Source organism: Brassica rapa, chromosome A10 (genome assembly GCF_000309985.2).
Source record: "Brassica rapa cultivar Chiifu-401-42 chromosome A10, CAAS_Brap_v3.01, whole genome shotgun sequence".
Classification (NCBI taxonomy): domain Eukaryota; kingdom Viridiplantae; phylum Streptophyta; class Magnoliopsida; order Brassicales; family Brassicaceae; genus Brassica; species Brassica rapa.
This window is the reverse complement of record NC_024804.2, coordinates 839808-855537: the sequence shown is the minus strand read 5'-3', so window position 1 is coordinate 855537 and position 15730 is coordinate 839808. Positions and strand designations below refer to the sequence as shown.

General features: G+C 33.1%; 4 protein-coding genes across 9 annotated transcripts; 2 read left to right on the top strand and 2 right to left on the bottom strand.

Moving 5' to 3' along the window:
* Positions 1–142: 142 nt before the first annotated feature.
* LOC103844535 (putative clathrin assembly protein At1g03050) lies at positions 143–2865 on the bottom strand. Its single transcript, XM_009121331.3, has 3 exons — positions 1986–2865; positions 684–1529; positions 143–601 (listed from the first exon to the last, which is right to left on the bottom strand). The coding sequence occupies exons 1-3, from the start codon at positions 2656–2658 to the stop codon at positions 345–347; spliced, it is 1776 nt and encodes a 591-aa protein (XP_009119579.1). The 5' UTR covers positions 2659–2865; the 3' UTR covers positions 143–344.
* A 637-nt stretch (positions 2866–3502) lies between these two features.
* On the top strand, positions 3503–5968 carry LOC103844537 (transcription factor bHLH7). The gene is made up of 6 exons (XM_009121335.3): positions 3503–4133; positions 4404–4526; positions 4593–4658; positions 4814–4879; positions 5292–5372; positions 5458–5968. Exons 1-6 carry the CDS (start codon positions 3750–3752, stop codon positions 5671–5673), a joined length of 936 nt encoding a protein of 311 aa, XP_009119583.1. The 5' UTR covers positions 3503–3749; the 3' UTR covers positions 5674–5968.
* On the bottom strand, positions 5961–8220 carry LOC103844536 (putative uridine kinase C227.14). Of its 6 annotated transcripts, none has more exons than XM_033282447.1 (12): positions 8026–8220; positions 7848–7945; positions 7727–7770; positions 7420–7497; positions 7154–7346; positions 7035–7065; positions 6893–6951; positions 6726–6799; positions 6550–6636; positions 6394–6479; positions 6286–6335; positions 5961–6210 (listed from the first exon to the last, which is right to left on the bottom strand). In XM_033282447.1, the coding sequence occupies exons 1-12, from the start codon at positions 8081–8083 to the stop codon at positions 6124–6126; spliced, it is 945 nt and encodes a 314-aa protein (XP_033138338.1). In that variant the 5' UTR covers positions 8084–8220; the 3' UTR covers positions 5961–6123. The 6 variants fall into 6 exon arrangements, with proteins under 6 accessions (XP_033138338.1, XP_009119581.1, XP_033138340.1 ...); XM_009121333.3 differs by having other exon boundaries at positions 6394–6455; XM_033282448.1 differs by having other exon boundaries at positions 6002–6210; positions 6286–6314.
* A 4600-nt stretch (positions 8221–12820) lies between these two features.
* On the top strand, positions 12821–15675 carry LOC103844538 (monothiol glutaredoxin-S1). Its single transcript, XM_033282469.1, has one exon. The coding sequence runs from the start codon at positions 15089–15091 to the stop codon at positions 15395–15397; it is 309 nt and encodes a 102-aa protein (XP_033138360.1). The 5' UTR covers positions 12821–15088; the 3' UTR covers positions 15398–15675.
* The last annotated feature ends 55 nt before the right edge of the window (positions 15676–15730 follow it).

The window sequence follows — 15730 nt, the reverse complement described above, 5'->3', positions numbered from 1 at the left end:
TCTTGGATTATTAGTTTATTACCAAGTTTGGTTAATACGTGTAGCTCTGTCTTGAACTGTTTTTGTGCTGCCTTCTTGGCCACATTTGAGTTATCTGGATTACATACATGCTCAGGATGATGCCGGGAGATACAAGGAGTTGTTGATGCCTTCATATTAAATACAGTATTTAAGTTTGTCTTATAAAGTTACATCAGAGATTACAATAATTACAGAAGCAAACCTCTTATATGCCCCCAATGAATCTGACCCAAGAACAGAAGAAATGTTTGAATTTGCAAAAAGAATAAACCCAAAAAAAAAGGCTGACACAACTAAAGAAGAACTCCTTCCATGATGCATAATCAATATTGAGGTGTGTAGGAGTAACTAGGTTTGTTTTGGTTTTGGCTTAAATTCATGTGTCCTTGTCTTCCTTCTCTTGAGTATTGATCCCACATCATCTGCTCTTCCATCAACTTTCTCTGTTTCTTCTCCATGTCATTCATCTGCACATACGCTGGCGGCGCAACCTCCAAGGACGCAGCAAATGGATCCATCGGTACAGTGCCATTGCTGTTTCCATTAGCCGTTGCTGGTGCTGGAAGTGCCAGCATGGTTGCTATAATTGTTACAAAACTCATGTCAAAAAATTAGTATAATATGCAAACAAAGACATATCAAAGTAACGTTTCTTTTAAAACCTGCTGGTCTTCCTGCAGAACCAAATGCCATACTGCTTGCACTTCCGCTAGCTCCATAAGCCGTGGAGGTTTGCACAGCAGCGTTCACAGTGCCATGCTGATACATTCCGTTGAGAAGCAGCATATCAAAGCCTCCTCCGAGTTCCGTCTTTTGTCCTGATAATTTTGTAGCTGTCTGCACCAAAGCTGTCTCCCAATCTGCTCCATCATCATTAAACGCTTCCCATCCAGGACCGGTCTCTGCACCCGAACCGCTCGCGTAAGGGCCATCGAATAAAGCCAATGCTAAGCTATCTCCAGCTTCTAAAGCTTCATTACCGTTTATATCCACAAGATCCAGCAAATCACCAACTTCTTCTTGCTTCTTCTCTATTATCACTTCCTCCTCGGGTTGTTCTTCTTCCTCTTCCTCTTCTTTTGGTGGAGGTGCAGGTAAGGCCTTGATAGCATTCATATCTTCTTCCTCCTCGTTCACTTCCTCTGCTCTCTCATCATCATCCTCTTCAACAGACTGTGATTCCTTGGTCTGGTCTAAAGTGGATTTGTCTTTTATAAACTCATCCATGAGATCAAGCTTCTTCTGTGTGATCTTCTCTATCTCAGGGTACTCTGAAGACCTAGCGATCCCCATGTTCTTACACCAGGAATAGAACTGATCTAGCTCTTCAAACTGTTTAGAGACGCGGCAGAAAATGTCATAGACCTTGATCGAATCAGCTATGTCTAACTCCATGAACCGTTCGATTAAAACCCCCATTATCTCAGTTATATCGTAATATATCTGGAAGCTCTCCTTCACTATAGGATACAGAGCCACAATCACAACTCTGTTGTTCCTCGCGCCACCTGTTTTAAAAAGTGATAACTTGTTATCCAAGAAACAACGAAGATAGCGACAAAAGAAAACTGCGGTTTTGAACCGAACCGAACCAAAAATTTTGGTTAGTTTGGTTTGGTCGTTACAAATAAAGTTCAATTCGGCATGTTTGTGAAAAAACTTAGGTTTTCAGTTAATTTGATTTTCCAAAAGAAAAAAAAAAGTAACTAAGTTTCCAATGAACTAATAGAATTAACAAAAATTCAAATCAAAACAATCAAACTAACCGAAATTACCGAATTTAAACAAAAATACCAAATTTTAACTGAAATATAATCGAAACCAAAAACTTCGGGTTAGTTTAAATAAAAAAAAGTTAAAAACAGAACTACCCAAATACCGAACCGAACAAATTTTTCTGGTTCAATTCATTGAGATTTTGGCCAAACCGAACCACCCGAACCTCAAGCCTATGGATGTGGTACCTGTTGGACGACAAGCCAAGAAACGGTCAAGAAGCTGCTGCAAATGCTGTACTCTGGTGAAAATCTTCTCTGTTTTCATCTCTGCGATGGGTTGTGACCTAACCACTATAGCCGTGGAGAGATCAGCCTCATGCTTATCTTTCTCATCTTCCACCGCATCTCCTCCTCCAACGCAGTAAACCCCACGTTTCCCGTGCCTCGTTTGCATCCTAAAATCAAGCCTTTCGTCGAGGTACAATGCATACGTCCTTACAAAAGCAGAGTAGTCCCACGAGTTTGACCTAGAAACATCTCTAAAGTCAGACATGTTGAGAAGTCTTGTCCCACGTCGAGTAGCGAAGAAGATCTCTTGCTCGTAAGCCTTATCTCCTTCTGCTAATAGCCGTTGGATCAGAATCAAGGTTTTGAGAGCGACGGTCCAGCATTTGGTTTTGTTGAGGCGTCTAGAAAGCGTGTTGACGCATGCGTTGATGTAGTTGCGTGAGTAAGATGTTAGGCTAAGAATCTCTCTTATGTATTTCTCTTCTGCTGGATACTCTTCGTGACGAGTTGCTTTGACGATGGCTACGTCAAGCTCTGATAGAGAAGCGCTTCGACCGTTGACTTTGGCTAGACCGACGCTGGTTTGGTCCTTCACGGCTCCTATGGCTCGTTTAAGTTTACTCGAACCCATTTTTTTACGATTTATTAAAATGTATATAAGAAAAAAAAATTAGAAAACGTAAAGATAAAGACAAAAAGATATGAAGAGAGAAAAGGGGAAGAGAACGAGGGTTGCTTTGTTTTTGTTTTTGTTTCCTCGTCGTCTCCTTTCTTCTCCTCTGACTCTGATTTTTTTTTTTTTTTTTTGTTTCTTTATTGTCCTTCTGCTGTATTTTGTTTGTTTAGTGAATGTAGTTTTCTTTGGTGCTCGTTGATATTCACCATGCAAGTCGCCGAGGTTGTAGGAGATTTTGGCCGGTGATAGATAACGCCACGTGGCTTTTTTACTGGCAAAACTGAAATTAGTTTGTATTTACCATTAATGGAAAGGAGGAGATAAATAGATAATTAAATTTCAGAATAGCAACTGCCATATTAAGAAAGAGTCCATATTTATTTTCTGTTTCCAAATGAAAAAAGGATAAATTTCTAGCAGATTTTTGTGTGTTTAAATTTCTGAAGACTATGTATAAAGGTCTTTCTTCCGTATGGTTTATGCTTATTAAAGCCTACATCATCCACATCACGTTTCATTTTTGAATTGGATTATTATATAGCTTTGCCTCAATGAGTGCAATTTAAAAAAAAAAAAACAACAAGAGAGAGAGAAAATAAAAAAAGCATTATTTTCAACCACTAACGAAGACCCCAATAATTCGCAGAAATTCCCATTGCCACTATAATAAAATTTAACATATACTATTACCAAAAAGAGTTTTGTATTTTCATAAGAATCAATAAACTAAGGAAAGTTATATAAAAAAAGCCCACTCTAAAAAAACAAAAGCCCATTCAAAGTTTCTGGAAGGTAAGTTACGAACAAGGGTAAAAACGAAAATAATCGATAAAGCAAGGCCTTTTTAACAAATAAAAAAATAATATCCTTTAAAAAAAAAGAAAAAACAGAGCATAAAGTCACTCTTTTTGTCATTACCTTTCTCGTCTCTGTCTCTTCGTCGTCATTAGCTTAAGAGCATCCTCCATCATCCTCCTCCTCAACTACTCCCTTCCCCCAAGAAGTAGAGTTTCTTCTTCGAGAGAGCTCTCACCCAACTCGTTGCCATGGCTACTAACAACAACAACAACCTCTCCGATCAACCTCCCTCCGACGACTTCTTCGAGCAGATCCTCGGAATCTCCAACTTCTCCGCGTCCTCCAGCTCCGGTGGGCTTTCCGGACTTCCCGGAGGACTAAGCGGGGGCGTAGGACCACCGCCGCCGATGATGCTTCAGCTCGGTTCCGGCGAAGAAGGGAGTCATCATAATCATATGGGCGTGGGGCCCATTGGAGGAGGAGGTGGGCCTTTGGGGTTTCACAACGGGATGTTTCCGTTGGGGTTAAGCCTCGATCAAGGAGGGAAAGGACAAGGCTTTCTTAAACCCGATGGAAGTGGGAAGCGTTTCCAAGATGATGTTGTTGATAATCGATGTTCCTCCATGAAACCTGTAAACTTCTTGTCTTTCTGTGTCTTTGTGTTTGTTACTTTCGAGAAAATTAAAAATTAAATTAAGGTAACGTTTTGAAGATTAAAAAACTCATCTTGGTTTGGTTGAGTGCTTTTTATGTTTTAAAATGGTTATTCTCTTTAGTATTAATGAGTTGATTGTTGCTTCAAACTGATCTATTAGAGATTGTTATAGTGAAAGTTGCTTTTAAGCTTTTTTATTTAAGGTTATTGGTTTTTATTGTGTGTGTGTGTGTGTTGTTGTTGAAAGGTTTTCCATGGGCAGCCAATGACACAGCCAGCTCCACCAATGCCGCACCAACAGTCTTCTATCCGACCTAGAGTTAGGGCTAGGCGAGGTCAGGCCACTGATCCACACAGTATCGCTGAGCGGGTAAAATGTTTGATCAGAGCCTATTTTAGTTGAGGAGATTTGATCTAACATAAATACACATTACAGCTGCGTAGGGAGAGAATAGCAGAACGGATCAGGGCGTTGCAGGAACTTGTACCTACTGTCAACAAGGTCATTATCCTTTCTTTTTTTTGTCTTGGCTGTTGATATTATTTTCTCTGAGTTAAATTCTCATATGCCACGGAGAGAGCTTGAAAGAGAGAGCTCATTTAGAGAGCAAGCTGTGGATAATAAAGATTTTTATTTCTTTTGCTTTACCATTGCAGACTGATAGGGCTGCTATGATCGATGAGATTGTCGATTATGTAAAGTTTCTCAGGCTCCAAGTTAAGGTATATATAACTGACTCATTCTTCAGTTTTTGAATCTCTGGCTCTTATAGTTTACCTCTCCAATCTATTCATAACCTAAGAGATCTTGAAATTGTTTATCTTTAGATTATTTAATACCCGTGGTGTAAATCATTGGTCCCCACCACCTACTCTTTTCAACTAAAATTCTAATCTGATTTAAAAAGATTATAATTGTTTAATCTGGTATTAGAGAGTAATCAAAGAGCAAATGATTATGCTTCTTTTTGGCATTAGCTTCTTTCACTTTTTTTTGCCTTCCAGTTTCTCCTATGGAGAATCATCACAGTTTAGGACTCTGGTAATATAAATGATGAGAACATTGAATAATATTATTGCAATGATGGAATTTGAGAATACTTCTCCTTCATAAGCTTTTGGTCAACTATGGCAGGTCCTGAGCATGAGCCGTCTTGGTGGGGCCGGTGCTGTTGCTCCACTAGTCACTGAAATGCCATTGTCTTCATCAACTGAGGTAAGACTAAAGAGAAAGAGAGAGAACATTGTCAATGTGTCTATTCAAAGATAAGAGTTGAATAAAATTTAGAATGTATCTTCAGGATGAGACACAAGCAGTGTGGGAGAAATGGTCAGACGATGGGACAGAGCGTCAAGTGGCTAAGCTGATGGAAGAGAACGTTGGAGCAGCGATGCAGCTTTTGCAGTCAAAGGCTCTTTGCATAATGCCTGTCTCATTGGCGATGGCGATTTACCATTCTCAGCCACCTGACACATCTTCATCAGTCGTCAAACCGGAGATGAATCCTCCTCAGTAGATCTTTGCATCCAACGGTCGTGTCAGCTTCTTTGCTCTCAAAGTAGGATTTGTGCAGTAAGAAGTAAAAAAAAAAAAAAAAAGGAAAAGGCTCTCACTTGTTTGGCCTATTATTTTTATCATTCTGATGAAAGTAACTTTTTAGCTGAAGAGAGTAACTTTAATGAGAGTTTGAAGAAGAGAGAGAGAGGCATTGAGGGTAGTAGACTAAGTTTCAGACCTAGCAGTAGTCTTTGTAATGAAATGTGTGGGGAAGGTTTTCACTTTTCATCTATATTCAGCTTAATATATATTCACATTATCTATTACCATCATAGAGAACATAGTAATGAGAGAATGTCACAGCTTAGTGCATGCGAAAATGCTTATTGAAACACAAAAAGAAGAGATTGTCGATCACAAAGACAAATTTGTCTGTTACTTGTTTCATGCAATAGCCAAGAAGGCAGATTCAAAAACTGATGGATCTGATCAGTACATCAGCGTTTGTCTTTGACTTCACTATCAGCTCTGCGTTGGGCCTGTCGTTATAATCAATCTGCAATCCCAAATTCGAAGATTAAAAACAGATAACTGAAGTATACAAAAGTAAAGTAGAAACTATGGCGTTTACCCGCCATTTAGCAACGTCCGGTGGTTTACCTGTAACGAATAAAACAAAACCTATGGTCGGTCACAGCAAGTCTCCGAAGAATTAAAAAGAAAAAATGTGTATACATACCGGTTGAGATATGTCTGGCTTCAACACGTTCCATCGCTGTGTCGAGATTGACATCAATGAACCTTGAAATGAAGATGGATAATACACTGATTGGTAAAACCATACATAAGCCAAGAACGAACGAGTGAAGGAGAAACAAGTTTGATTAGTTTTTACCACTTCTCATCAAACATATCAGAGATGTCTTTCCAAGTTCCTTCTTCTAACAGCAGATAGTTTCCCTCAACAATCACCACTTTATGCCTGTAAGAAAAGATGTACACATGGTAACTGGAAGAGGGAAACAAAACCATTTCGTTACACTAGTGGATTCGAAGCTTCTGACTACTTACTGGAGGCTAACAAAGATATCGTCTTCAACTGGATCTCCGACTCCATGATCGAATGATGGCACATACACTGAGCCCTGGACAGTTTGAAAACTTATCAGAGTCTAGTGTAAGTGTCTTAACTCTTAAGATTATCAAGGTCAATAAAAATAATGTGACTAACTCTTTACCTCGTTTCTCAGCTTCTTTAAACAGTTGAGCAATAGTGCAGGATTAAAAGTCCAAGGAGCTGTTTGTTTAATGGCTCAAAAGGGGTCAAAAACACATTATGAACATTTTGAAATCTAACTTATAAGATAAAACAGATCTCACCTCCTCTTCTCGCATGAGCTTCTTTGGGATCCTACAGAGGAAAACAAAAACAAAAAAATTCTTTATAAAAAAGTTCGAGCAAGAGAGAGAACTGTTAAAAACAAAAGTAAAGCTTCAACCTCCATGGCATCAAGCTGGGAACGATACAAGTGGAACCCATCCATAGGAAGCACTGTAGCGACATCAGGCGGCATAACCTCATCATCAAAAGAAGCAGCTTTCTGAGGCCATAACCTATTTATACGACTCACAACTTCATATGCTAACGTGCTTTTACCCGCACCAGGAGGACCAGCCAGACCCACCAAACGTCTACATGAGCCAGCCACCACACAGTTAACAAGAAGAGTTGGAAAGAACATTTCTAAGAGTGTAGAAAACTTACTTAACATTGGGGCTAAACATTGCAGCTGATGTAGGAACAAGACGTTCCGCCAACTTATCATATATCTCATCCATACAGCTTTCAAACAAGAATTAAAAAAAGAATGACACTTTGTTAATTAACATGAAACAAAAGATCAATAGTAAACAAAACTCTAATCTGAACAACTGATCCAAGAAGCTTCTGAAGATCCAGGATCCGCCCAAAGAGCTACAATGACACTATTAAATTGAGGATAAACAGACACGATCTCTCCTAATGAATCCTTTTAATTTACACAACAGCAGTTCAGAAAATAAGATGTTACCTTCCATCAACGACAGTGACATCTCTCTTCTGACTACACGAAACCTGCAACAATCGGAAAAACTACAAGATTAAGCATAACCAAAGAGAGTCAACATTAATCTAAAACTCGTTTACACTACCACAGTACGAGGTGTTCTTCTTATTCGTATGCTCAATCGAACGGGAACAAGAGATTGGTCGCATAATTGAACTTTGAATCCTCTAAATCGACACGATTCTGCAGAATGAATCGGAAAAGAGAAACTAAAAAAAAAAGAGTCTTCCAAATAGCAGAGGAGTAAGCCATGGAGAAGGAACCTGGAACAGAGGATGAGTAGCAAAATCTGGGTACAGTGGAGAAAGAAGAAACCTCCATCCGATGAGGGGGTGAAAAATACTAAAACTTTCAGTCAAATTAGGCTATGAAAATCGAGCTAAGCGGTGCTCTGCTCTCGAGGAAGATGATGAATAGTATAGTTCTTTTTGTATTGCTGGATGAAAAAATAATATTTTATTAAAATGCCACGTCACGCCCCCGTACCTAACTGGGTCAACTAAAAGGTCAATGGGCCTATATCTTAGACCCAATATGAAACTAAGAGGCCTCTCTATCTTACAGTTTTGTCTTTGTTTTAGTTTACCTAACGTAAATTGTTTAGTTTATGATGTGATTTTGGTTGTGTTGGTTAGAAAAATAAAACTTACAATTATCGTATATTGTACAGATTTCATGATGTGTTTTTGCTACAGCCTAAAATCTACTTACCTATAAATTTACAGTTTCGGCTATCAGGGACTTTTATAATTGATAGGGGACTTATATCATTATTTTGTAATGCTCTAGGAAATTATTATTGATGGACACTAATGAATACGTATGTATACGCAATAATAGTTATAGGAGTTGATTGGTATAAGTTGTAGCTTTAGATTTTTTACTTTAAGACTTAAGCTGTTGATTTTGTGGTTTTATCTTTAAATTTTATTGTTGTAAGTTTATTTCAAAATTTTAAAAGCACTAAACCTAAAGCTGTAAAAAATTGATTTATATAGCAATATATTTTATTTTAAAAATTTTGGACTCTAGCTTTAGTTTTTATTGATAAAGCTTGATTGCTTTGATTTTATTGCTCTAGAGAGAATTATAGTTGTGTAGAGCATTCACCTCCATCACCAATCACCCCTTATAGATACAATATAAATATGGTCATCAGGTGCTTTACATGACGACACTTTAGTATCATACATCCATCTCAATCATAAACGCAACATGCAAAAGGCAACTAATTACTTGTAGAATCTAACACTCGAAACTTAGATGTGCATTAGCTCTCAACATCATTGGTTAATCTCTTATATATTAATTGAGAAACATTACAACATTGTTTTGTATCCACGTGTTATCATGAAAATGAAATTCAGAATTCTTGGAGAAATATGTTGGTCCATACTAATTTATATTATTCTTTTTATTAAACTAACTATTAAATTGATAAATAGTATATAAAAAGAATATTCTCGCACTTTTATTAAATAAAAACTACGGAATTGCTTAATATGGTTAACATACATATGACGATTAATGATTATGAATAATAAATATTTGATAATAATTTTTGTATCTTAGCTCTTTTTTGTTTAATTTTATATTATTAAAAAATATTAAACAACCACATTAACCATATAATAAACAAAATTAATTTTTTTCTTATATGTTATATTTTGAATTTTTAAGACGACTATAAATTACTAAAAACGTTAAATGTCTCACACTAAAATTTTGTGATCAATTGTTTAACTTTTTTTTGGTAATAATATGATACAAATGATCATAAATCATATGAATATGAAGTCTCATTTACTAGACATTCATATTATATATTAATATAGTTTAAAATTAAAATATATAACATAGAAAATACTTAAATATGATAATTTTAAAATTTGTATTGGAAAAGTATTGAAACCTTAATATTTTAATTATGAAATTTGCATTAAAAAAAATCGCACATTAGAAATTTTGTGTTTATCACATGAGTATGAATTATCAATAATAAATATTTATATCAAAATATACTATATATATATATGTTCATGTCATTAAAATTTAGTTATATACCATATAAAATAAATAAAATGATTGTTTTGATTTATTTACTAAAAAGTATCCTAAATAAACAAGATGTATTGTTTTGATTTATGTGTTTACTCTAATTTAATTATATAAATAATACGTAAATGAATATAAATAAATAATGATAGATAAAATTTATTTTTATATATAAAATTCATTCCGCGCAGTTACGCGGATCTTAATCTAGTGTAAAGTATTTGAAAAGTGAATTTACGTGACTGGATCGGCCTATGGTATAATTTACATGAGGAAAAATTGAAAAGTGAATTTATTAACCAATGCAAATGTAAAGTTAATTATATATAACTCTGCAAGCTAAAATGATATAGTTTTTGAAAAAGAAGGATAGGTGGTATGATAATAGATTAATAGTATTTTTAGAATTTGTTTTACAGAAAACTGCATCGTTTGTTGTAATGTTCATTCTGCAATGAATTTTAAGCACTATTAATAACTTAATTTTTGTTTGCCTTCAGGTACGTTGCTAATCTATATTAGGTTTTCCACAAACTATTATTATATACTCTATAGTTTTATACATAAATTTATATATCAAGAATCTATGATAGAGCTTCAACCATTAAACATAAGTTTACCCCCCAAGGAAACATAATTGGCTGAATCAACATATATATGTGTGACCCTCACATATAAACAAACGGCCCTTCGGATTTCCATGGAGCCAATTTACTTTAAGGATCTTGAAATATATATATACGATTATGAACAAGGGAAGAAAACTTTTGTTTTTTTACATGCATGCAAAAGCATCAAATTCAAAGAAGAATAAACGTGTAATCTCTTTCAATGTGTGAGAGATACGTGGCTTATCTTGTTCTTGCCTTGGTGGAATATTAAACCGCTTACAATTGCTTTTTCATTTCTCCGCATATACGCATAATTTCCTTGGATATTATTTCACACATCCCCTGTATATTAATTGAGAAACATTTGAAAAGATGTAACCTCAATTTTGTATTAATTAAAAGAGGCCCCAATGCATAGGTGGCACTCAATTAGGTAGTCAATTACATTCAATTGAAAAATAAGTAGGTCCACATTCGATTTTTATATGTTGTTAGATACATAAGTTGGTCAAACTATATGATATAGTGATATGATATGATATTTTCTTTCCTTAAATAAAACCTACGAAATTACCATAAATGACTAATATATATATGACAATTAATGGTTTTAATAATAAAGATTTGATAACAATTTATATCCCCTCCATCATTTTTTGTTTAATTTTATATTATTAAAATAAATTAAACAATCAAATTAGCTATAAAAATAAAATTTAGATTTTTTCGTATATGTTATATTTTGAATTTTTAAAAACGACAATAAATGACTAAAACTATTAAAATTATTATGTTAAAAATTAATGATCAATGGTTTAACATTTTTATTATAAGAAGATACACATGATTTTAAAACCATATGAGTAAAAAATATCATTTAATAATAAAATAAATATATATATATATAGATTAAACACTATGTACCATAAGATTACATAAATATTTTAATATCAAAACTTTAAATGAATTTTCAAGAACATTTATAAATTATAAACTTATTAAAGATTTCAGATTGAAAATTTTGTTATCGATGATTTAAATATTTTGTTATAAAACGATATGAATGATCATAGAACCGTATGATTATAAATTCTTATTTAATAAATAACTATACAAAATATACTATTCTTAGAAAAATAGGTTGGTCTATCTTAACTTATATTACATTTTTTATTAAACTAACTATCGAATTGATAAATAACGTACCAAAAAATGTTTTGCACTTTCCTTAAATAAAAGCTACGAAATTATCTAATATGATTAACATATATGTGAAAATTAATTATTATGAATAATAAATATTTGATAACAATTTTTGTATCTTAGTTCTTTTTTTTTTAATTTTATATTATTAAAAGATATTTAAAAATCACATTAAATATATAATAAAAACATTTATATTTTTTTTATATGTTATATTTTGAATTTTTCAAAACGTCTATAAATTATTAGAAATTTGAAGATTCTCACTCTAAAAAATTTTGTGATCAATAGATTATTGTTTTTGTAATAATAAGTTACAAATGATCATAAAATTGTATTATTATGAACTTTTATTTAATATTATAAGAAGATACACATGATTTTAAAACCATATGAGTAAAAAATATCATTTAATAATAAAACATATATATATATATATAGATTATACTATATACCATAAGATTACATAAATATTTTAATATTAAAACTTTCAATGAATTTTCAAAAAAAATTATAAATTATAAACTTATTAAAGATTTCACACTGAAAATTTTGTTATCGATGATTTAAATATTCAGTTATAAAATGATATGAATGATCATAGAACTGTATGATTATAAATTATCATTTAATAAATGACTATATAAAATATACTATTCTTAGAAAAATAGGTTGGTCCATCTTAACTTACATTATATTTTTTATTAAACTAACTATCGAATTGATAAATAATCTACCAAATATTTTTTTGCACTTTCCTTAATTAGAAGCTACGAAATTACCTAATATTATTAACGTATATATGAAAATTAATTATTATGAATAATAAATATTTGATAACAATTTTTGTATCTTAGTTCTTTTTTTAATTTTATATTATTGAAAGATATTAAAAAATCACATTAAATATATAATAAAAATATTTATATTTTTTCTTATATGTTATATTTTGAATTTTTCAAAACGTCTATATATTATTAGAAATTTGAATATTCCCACTCTGAAAATTTTGTGATCAATAGATTATTTTTTTGTTATAATAAGTTACAAATGATCATAAAATATAACGCATATGAATTTTTATTTAATAAATATTCAAACTAAATAATATATATATATATATATATATATATATATATAAATACTATATGATTTAAAGCAACAAGATTGGCTGATCAATTTAGTCGTCCAGGTGAAATCTTTCAAAAGTATGTGAAAGACTAAAGTCAAAGTAAATATGGATTTAGAATAGTAGTTATATTTTACTAACCGAAATACCGAAAAACACCGAACCGAACCGAAACCAACCCGATATTCGGATTGAACACCCCTAATCCAAATGAAGCCAAACTATTGTTTCATTCTCTAAAATATAATAAAAATAATAACTTAATCCCGCGCAAGGCGCAGATCTTATCCTAGTATTTTAGTATTGGAATAAATTAAAATAGACTTACATTTCAGAAAATCTATGAGAAAATGAAAAGCAAGTTGGGTCCATGTCTAATCTCTTCTTCCATATCGAATATGTTCTTGGTAATATACGTGTTATATCTTTGTAGTTTGTATCACCGAATGATATCTGTTAGGGCTGACCAGTGGCGGATCTAGAAAATATTTTGAATGGAGGCAAGAAAATAAAAATAGCAAAATAACATAAATAACTGTGTAAAGGGATTGGGGAAGAGTCGATCCTTGGTTAAGTGGGGGCAACTAGTGGGCTTTAACCAACCTAGCTACAAAATATTCATTGACTTTCAGTATAAATAAATTTATTTCTAAGCATGTGTAATGGCTCCCATAAACATTGGAGTTTAAGTTTCTATTTGAATGAAATATGGTGTTACAAAAAAAAAAAAAAAAAAAAAACTTTTAGTGGGGGAAGCTGCACCCATGCTGGCCTATGTAGGTTCGCCCATGGGGCTGACTATTTTCAGTTTCTCTTTCGGCATATTTCTGTTGATGAATGAAAACAAAAATATATTTGATTATTGGAAGAGGAAAAAAAATTAATCTCGATTTAGATCGTTTTCATTACTGAAAGTATAATAAGTAGGCAATTTGAAGTCCTCATACGTTAGATGATCGTACAAAGTCTAATAATTTAAAATACAGATACGTAGTGATGAACCAAACCATTATTAGGGCAAAGTTCATATGGAGATGTGATCATGTGAAAGATAGAATATTAAAATACATCAACTTGAAGCAAGCATATGAATCATTTTCCTTTTATAATACGCAAAAGAAAATAAGTTGTGGATCTTGTGATTCATATAGTGGAACGGTGAAACTGTGAAATAGTTGATTACACAAAACTAAATGAAAACACGTGCAATGAAGGAAAAATAATTGATTAATTCTCTGGGTGTCCGACATCAACGTTTACTTAATCTTACAGTAAGATATAATATCGTATGAATAATGTATGTAGTTGTAGTCAAGCTTAGGAGCTAGGGCAAAAATGTCGATGAGTATTCAGTAATCATATATTATTTTCTCCTTTCTTGTTCGATCGAATAATCCAAACGTACAGAGGTAGCATCTTCCTCTCGTGATCTTCTCCATCATGTACGGCTTAAACGACACTGGCTCTTTCGTGGTCTTGCTAGTATAATTCCATTTACCATGTATTTGAGATTCTTTCTTTTAATAATTAATATAAATTTCTTGAAAATCGAAAACGAGATAGAATATTTGTTGATTGTGGTTCTTTTTCGGAATAGCTCTCCAATGTTCTTCAACCTTTTCCATCGTTCTGTCATTTCAATAATATGTTTTTGCATTATAGTCCAAAAAAATCGGAAAGCTTCCTAAAAACCCTAAAGTTTCATTTTACAACGGCATGTGTTTTATTATATAGTGTGATAGTGAAGACAAACAAAATCAAACTGTATCAGCCGACGAATTTTTTTTTGAATAATGCTAAGTTATTCACATATAAACATGCATGAATGTGCTTTAAATCTTTCAGAAATATATCTTTGTAAGAAGATTGAAACCAACTCCCTATATTTTTTTTGTAACACTTTTTTTTTTTTTTTGTAACACTAAACCAACTCCCTATAACAATTAAGAATTAACATATATAGTCACAGAACTATACATATCTGGCTTCAATCTGATTCTTTTTTTACTATAGACAAATGGTAATTTGAATTTGATCTCATATCATATGGATGGATACGTTTGTGTGTTGATGTGGAGAATATGAAGATTAGATTAGGTATCAATCTGAACAAAATCAGAAGTATAAAGCATTAGTTGAAAACAATGTAGGGTTTCAACGAGCATATCAAGTAAAATAAAAGGGCTTCCCGGAAATAAAGATCATCTATATATACCCAATGACTTTCCTTACCATACTCAAACCATATCTCCCCATTACTTACACCAATACACAGAAAACTGCTTACATTAATACACTTAAACGCACACAAACATTCATATATCATCAATGGAGAAGATCTCAAATTTGCTAGAAGACAAGCCAGTGGTGATATTCAGCAAAACTTCATGCTGTATGAGCCACACTATCAAGTCACTAATATCTGGCTACGGTGCGAATTCAACGGTATATGAACTAGATGAGATGTCTAATGGACCGGAGATCGAACGAGCACTGGTCGAGCTTGGATGCAAACCGACCGTGCCAGCTGTCTTTATAGGACAACAGCTCACAGGTGGTGCAAGTCAGCTTATGTCTCTTCAAGTCAGGAACCAGCTAGGTTCGTTGCTCAGAAGAGCTGGTGCCATATGGATTTAAGTGGCCTTAATCGTAACTAAGCGCGTAATGTTTATACTTATATGTTTTTAGTATAGCGTGTGATCAGCGTTTGAAGCATAATATATATAGTAATTACAAGAAAACTATTTAGCGTCAATCTGAATACAAGAGAAACAAAATAAAAAATAGCGATTTGATTCAACTTCGCTTGTGTTTTGAATGCAATCGCAGTTGTTAAGAAGTAAGATTGTATTTGCGTAATAAATATTTACTCGAGTACATTATAGTTAAATGGTATCGATCGGTTTATTACTTTATTACGATAAGTATGCTTTGTGCTTTGTGCAACTTTTATAACTAGGATGTGCTAAG